Raw genomic sequence first — 6,990 nt, forward strand, 5'->3', positions numbered from 1 at the left:
ATTTGAGTGCATAGCGCGGTAAGGGTTAATAATAGTAGTTGTTACTAATTGTCCTGAGTAATGCTTTGAAAATTAACAAAACAAAGATTTGTTTAAATGGGGAATTTCCAAATTGTTCATTTATAAGGACATTCCAGTCAAAATTAATTCATTGGTGATACCAACAAAATATGTAGAATAGTTGGCTGCAGGAGATTAGCTTATCTTATCAGTCAGTGCAAGGGTCAAGTGGCTGCAGGTGTATAGAGTTCCTATCAATCATGCAATCTACTCCCAAATCTGTCCTGAAATTCTTAAAGTTTTTGAGTAAAAATGTTATTTTTGTCCTTTATAAACAGTTATTAATCCAAATTGTTTGTATAATAACAACTATACATACTCACTGAACACTTTGATACAAAAAAACCACTATTAAAATCAAAATTTTACCACTATAATATTTGAAATTGTGAAAAGCACATGTTATCAATGTTATCAGCTGCAACCCCTCTTTCACTTAACAATAGCAAATGATCAAAAAGAAATACTGTTACTTTTGCATCTGTGTATAAGTAATGATTGCCACTCAGGCTATTTGAACCATTTAACAGCCAAACTAAAACTGATACTGGACTAAAATGGGTATGTAATGTGATATACATGTACATATAATTATTATACACAAAGTACTTGGCCAGTTTTACCTGATTAAGGTCAAACATGGGAATAGAAAGTAGGTCTTATTGGGACCCGAGCTGACTGTGGGCTTTCTCAGCTCCTGCATCTGTAGGAAGTTCTCCTGCAGCAACTTATAGGTCAGATGTTTGGCCTCCTTGTCTGGAATCATGGCTAACTGTTGAATCTGGTCCTGCTCCATGTACTTCTTTGCTCTCACCAGCCTATCAACACGTCACATCCAGTAAGCCAGTGCTGGAAGCCAGTAGTTTAATTGCAGTTCAGAAGTTTTATCTCAAACTTTTTATTTTCACATTCACTTTGTGGCATAATGCTGAAATCCAGCAACTAGAAGGCCACATATTGAGGTGATGAGGTTTTGACTTTAACGTTCTCATAGCTGTGTTACCATTTCTAGACACTAGAAAAGTCTGGATATTGCCTGGAATTTCCCAGAGAATCCTCCAAATCCTCCAATAGTGTGAGAATTGTGATTTGATTTTGAAATATCATAAGGCCCATACAGGTATTAGTATAGAGGTATTATACTCAAAGCTATTAAACATATTTTTAAAAACAATCTATACAATTACATGTTTTGACATGATCGACTTTTACATGTTAGTGTGTGTTACTAAATCATGTAAAAACTACTGGACTGATTGTACTCAAATTTTCATGGAGATTCTTAGGATCTCTGGTGAACAAATAAGCCTATTCATATTTCGAAAATCACTTTGGGCTATGTGCTAGTGATGGGGGAATCGAATGGTATTCAAATATAGCCTGAGTAATCAAATATTCGAATACATTAAAATGAATTCGAATACTCTTGAAGAATTGAATTAAAACCTAGAATGTTTATTCTTACAAATAGTATACAAATAAAATATTCAAGACCGCTGTTACTCGTATTCATATGAGGTTTAAAATTAATGAATACTTATATATTTAGACTCTGAAAAAGAAATAATTTAGGACAGATTTGTAATTGAACAAATAATTGCAAATTTTCGAACTTGAAAAATGTATAATTGTGTAACTATTAAATTAATAATTACATATTATTTAAGAGTTACAGTTGTAAACAATAAAAAACAAATATGAATGTTTATTTTCATATGGTTGTGTAAAAAAAACAAAATATTATTGAGGTTTTATGGCTTTAGTCTATTTCTGCAGTCATTGGTGACAAGACCTGCTGTAGAAAAGCCTTTCAGACGGAAGTGAAGTAGCAGATAAACAAAGATATTTCTTATGAAGTTCGTTAAATAAGCCAAAGGATTTTCCCACCTTTTTGGCTTAGGCAGTTCCAAATAATTTCTTACTGCCAAAGCAGAGCTAGCAACTTCAGTGATGAAGAAATATTTTTTTTCTTTGTGTTACTTGGCTGTCAACCCACTCCGTAGTTGTTGTTTTCAAGCAAGTTTTTGTTTTTTTTGCTTATCTGATATTCTTAATTGTTTCATCATGATTATTTTCATTGCCCTCTGCATTTTGACCTGTTGTTTGCACTGTTTTGTTTTAATGTTGTATTCTAGCTCCTGTAATACAAGTTTTTTCTGCATAGGTAGCATTATGTCTATCATATCAAAGAAACTTTTCACGAATCTTGGGTTGAGAAACGTTGCTTTGGTTGCAGTTTGACGTTTTTTCCCACCCACCAAAACGTTTGAATATGACCTGCAGCAGCTTGTATTTAAAAGAATTTCCAGCCTCTGTTTCTGTGGAGATATTTTGTATTGCATATTGAATATTTCTTAACAAGGGTAGGACCAGAGAAATTGTAGGGTACTTCACATCTGATAACTCTTCAGTCCATTGTCTCAAATGGTTCTAGCACTTTTGAGCAATCATTTAAAACTTGCCATTCGGATGCGTCTAGAATGTCTGGTGCTTTCAGCAAGTGAGATAATGCTGCACATAGAGGTGTTCTAACTGTAAAATTCTCTGTACCATATGCAATGACGAGTTCCATCACGTAGAGACATCTTGTATGACTTTTAATTGTGGTAATTGCATTTGTTGTAGCATTTCCTTCAGTTTATCACTTGCCATGTTACTCATTTTAAAATAAGTAACTACATATTTTAATTTCTTTAAAGCATTTGTAAAAAGGATATTGTCAACAATTGCGTCTGTTACACAAAGGTTCAGAGTATGTGCGACACAGGGGACATGAGTTACTTTGAGCTGATCAATGATGGCTCCTTTGACATTTGAGCCATTGTCAGTAATGACACCTGCACCTGACTTATGTTCAACTTTAGAAAGAGTCCCTGGTTTAGCAAACAGTTTTATTTGTCGAGATTTTTTTGTTTTTAGAATCGTCATTTGAAACAATTTCTTTAGTCAATGAAGAAGCAGACCTTGTTTGAAGCACTATGGTTGGTTTCACACTCTCTGTGAGTATTTTGTACGGGTACAGCTACAGGATCAACATATGTAACATTACTTACGTTAATGTCTACTTCCAACAAGGTGTGTGGGTGGTTTCGTTTCAAGTACATTTTAATGTTACTAGTGTTACTTTGGTATTTAAACTGTTTTTGCATATTCTACAAACTATAAAATCTTTATCTAGTTTATGAAAATGTTCCCAAATAGTTGACCTTTTGGGAGGCATATTGCAAAAGCACTAACACAAACACACACACCGAAACTTATCTAAAATAACTAAACTACAATACGGGACTGTGTAACATAAATTTCCACAACTAAGTGACTCTGAGACTGACAACTAAGTGAAATAACCAAGAAACAATAGGTTGCGGGAAAGAAGTAAGACAGGTCTAGACTTGTGTTAGAAACACTCCGCTCAGATAAAGTATTTGAATACAGGGGTGAATTCAAATACACTGTATTCGATCCTATTAAGTATTTGATTCTCCCATCACCACTATATGCACTATGAAGATGCAAAGAAACAACAAACAAATGTTATTAAAAGAAACTGTTAAATTTAATCGACTGCTCTATCATGGAGACATTGTTTTTTTATCAGCATCACTATATGTTTAATTATTTAACCATAACTATACATTTTTCTACATTTACTTGAAAGCAAAGAATAAGCTTGATCGTTACAAAACTTCTTATTTAATTTTTTCTGGAATTGGTGTTGATTACAGAGTTTATCTGGATTAAAAAGTTGTGTTTTAGGGAAAATATATTTAACTGAAAATTTTAGCAAAAAATTAAGTATGCAATGACAATTTAATATAAAACCTCATGTCTTTTTCTAAAAATATACAATTACAGATTCTTCATAATCATCATAATCATAATTTTTATTGCCATTGATCACATTTTACATATAATGAAATAGTCATGTATTAATAATAATAGACATAATAGAAAAAATAGAATAAAATATTTTCTTGTATATTTCTTGTATCTTTATTCTGAATAAACAGTCTATAGTCAAATATATTCGAAGATTGAGCTCAAAAAATAAAATAACTTATAAATAATAAAATTACCTAAAGATGCGAGCTGCTTTAGCTCCAAATCTCTGGTCGACAATGTTGTCTATGGCATTACAAGTCAGGATGTGAATAGCTTTGGTCATGTTCACCTCTATCATCCCACTACTGCACTCTCAGCCTTGGTGTTACAAACCCAGTTGACTCCTCTGTAACAGTAGCAACAATAGGACGTATGGTTTTGTCTATTGCATTACAAGTAAGAATGTGAATGGCTTTGATCATGTTTATCTGTATCATCCGACTACTGCTCTCAAGCCTGGTTACAAACCCAGTTGACTCCTCTGTAACAGTAGCAACAATAGGAGTTATGATTTTGTCTATTGCATTACAAGTAAGAATGTGAATGGCTTTGATCATGTTTATCTGTATCATCCCACTAATGCTCTCAAGCCTGGTTACAAACCCAGTTGACTCCTCCCTCAAAACAAATGTTCCCTTATAAAAACTCGTATATTGTTACAGGTTTTCAAACTCTTATCAAATGATAATACGAATTCCACTAGCCCCAATTTCAATGTTTCTCCATGAGGATGCAAAGCAATTTGCCTTATCTACATGTTATGTTTTTAGCTTCTCTGGAATTCGGCTGTCAAAACTTTATTAGATCACAAAAAAAGTTTTAAATTTATCTTCCTGTAAATTTACAGGGTGTTAAAAAATCTATAAAATCGGCCTTATACACATTGAGTGTGGAAGTTACATCAGTGTAACATCCGATTAGAATAACCATGAAACTCAGTTTCAAGGTTAAGTTCACCCTAGTTTGGCCCAATTTTGCATCAATACTCTGCAAAATAAATGTGGAATAATGAGTCATCTTCCGTTCTGAGTAATCGTGATCAGTTTCAGGGGCTGCTCTACAAAACCCACAGGACTCAAGCCTGGTTGAGTCAAATGACAGTTTTAAGAATCTTTCACAAAAACAATATGCACCCCTACAAGATATCGATAAATCAAGAGCTTAGCAAAGATGATTATCTTCAGCGTATCAATTTTTGGATTTCAGTGGACTCAAAATAAACTAGGTCTACTAACCGATGATCTTCAGGTATTGGTCAAAATATTGGGCAAGGTAAGCATTGCCGGAGAGCTTGGTCAGGGCATCTCGCAGCTCTACTAAAGGAACAGCGTTGGACTGCGGAGCCCAGGCGTCTGTGCGCAGATACATGAGGCGCAGCAGCCTCCCCAGTCAGTTGAGCAGCATTGGAGTCCAAACCTCCGCTCAATGGCTGAGATCATCAGATCATCCCTGGTACATTACACAAAATAGATGAATAAATAATATATTCTTTGACAAAATAATAAAATAAAAATAAGCTATTCAGTAATAAAACTTTAGAAATATATCAAGAAAATAAGGAGAATAATTAGTATTTTAACCCTTTTACTGCTGGCTTCCCTACTGCAGCTACATTATATTATTACGGATTCAAGTAACAGTACTCACAACATTAAGAAAAATTTAAACGTTACACGTAAATTTAAAAAATGATGACATATTGCAACAGAAAATTTTTTTGGTGACTTCTTACAAAAGTATAACGGTACCTTTTTATCACTATTCCAGAAGCAAAGTAAAAAAAATAGGTATTCATACCAGGTATGCCCACTTTAACGTCCAATTTCTTGATAGCATGGAAGGCAATTGGGAGAGTGAATAAAGATGACTGTCCTCTCAATTCTCGTATTTTGCGAGTGCCTACTCAGGTTCAGTTATTACAACACACAGATTTGCTCAAACAATGAGTGTGCTCTCATTTTGTGAGTTAGGTAATTATTTGTCAGTTCCTACTCGACTACACTGGTGAGTGACAACATAGTGTTTCATGATCACTAAAGCATACTCAACAATAATCATGAAATAAAATTGTGTCAGACTTTCAGTGTGCACTAATTCCTATTGTATCCCTGACTACAAGCATCAGCCGATTGAGTCTTTTGCGAGAGTAAGACAATGATGGGGCCAACTTTCATAAAAACTGTTTTCAATTTACTATAAACAATACTTAGTTTATTTTAAGGGATATTGAAGAAGGCATGTTTTGGAATTTTCATGGTTTAGTTTGACCAAAATTCAAAATTAAACCTTAATTAAAATAAAAAAATACATTAGGAAAGTGTATCCAACAACAACCTCGAAAGAGTACTGATCCAACAAAAAAGAGCTGTAAGATGTCTTGCAGGCCTTAGATTACCGAGAAAGCTGCAGAAATGCCTTCAAAGAGCTGAAGATTCTTACAGTAACTGCACTCTACATCCGTGATGCTATTCTCCATGCCATTTCAACAAGCCAAACCAGACATAGAGACATACATCATCACAACACTCGAAATGCAGCAAGTTTTACTCTGCCACCACATCACCTAAGTCTGTACGAGAAAAAACCATCCTACAAAGTAGCACTTCTCTACAACCATCTGCCCGAAGAACTCAAAAAAGAACCAGCACAACGCACTCAAGATCCAGCTCACAAACATGGTTACAAGACCGACCTTTCTACACTGAAAAAAAGAACTTTTTGAACAACCAGCTCTTCTTTTAACAAACTGACTGTAAAATAAAAAAATGTTTTACGCATGTACTATTCTCAATGAATACGCAAATAAAGATTATTGTCTTTTGTCTATTGAAAGACATTTTACTTTTACTTCACAAAATACAAACAGGTACGATTTTTTTACGTAATAACCTTTTCAAAAGTAAATTATTTTAGTTATTCAATCGCTTTTGTTTTATGATTGATTTCTAAAGGTTCTTGAGATATGGTTGCCAAAGGAGATCATACACCTCGCAAAGTTCCCAGCAATGTTGTCGACTACACTGGGGGCAGACAACATCGTGTTAAATG

The 6,990-nt window shown here is 34.1% G+C and overlaps 1 protein-coding gene across 1 annotated transcript; it reads right to left on the reverse strand.

Annotated features, from left to right (window-relative positions):
* Nucleotides 1-683: 683 nt before the first annotated feature.
* LOC124374461 (DNA-directed RNA polymerase III subunit RPC3-like) lies at nucleotides 684-5,317 on the reverse strand (the record flags this gene model as incomplete). The annotated part of the gene is made up of 4 exons (XM_046832670.1): nucleotides 5,178-5,317; nucleotides 4,276-4,423; nucleotides 4,137-4,244; nucleotides 684-878 (listed from the first exon to the last, which is right to left on the reverse strand). Coding segments are annotated over exons 1-4 (584 nt in total), but the record flags the coding sequence as incomplete, so codon positions are not given.
* Between the last annotated feature and the right edge of the window lie 1,673 nt (nucleotides 5,318-6,990).

Source organism: Homalodisca vitripennis, unplaced genomic scaffold, assembly GCF_021130785.1.
Source record: "Homalodisca vitripennis isolate AUS2020 unplaced genomic scaffold, UT_GWSS_2.1 ScUCBcl_8580;HRSCAF=16739, whole genome shotgun sequence".
Lineage (NCBI taxonomy): Eukaryota > Metazoa > Arthropoda > Insecta > Hemiptera > Cicadellidae > Homalodisca > Homalodisca vitripennis.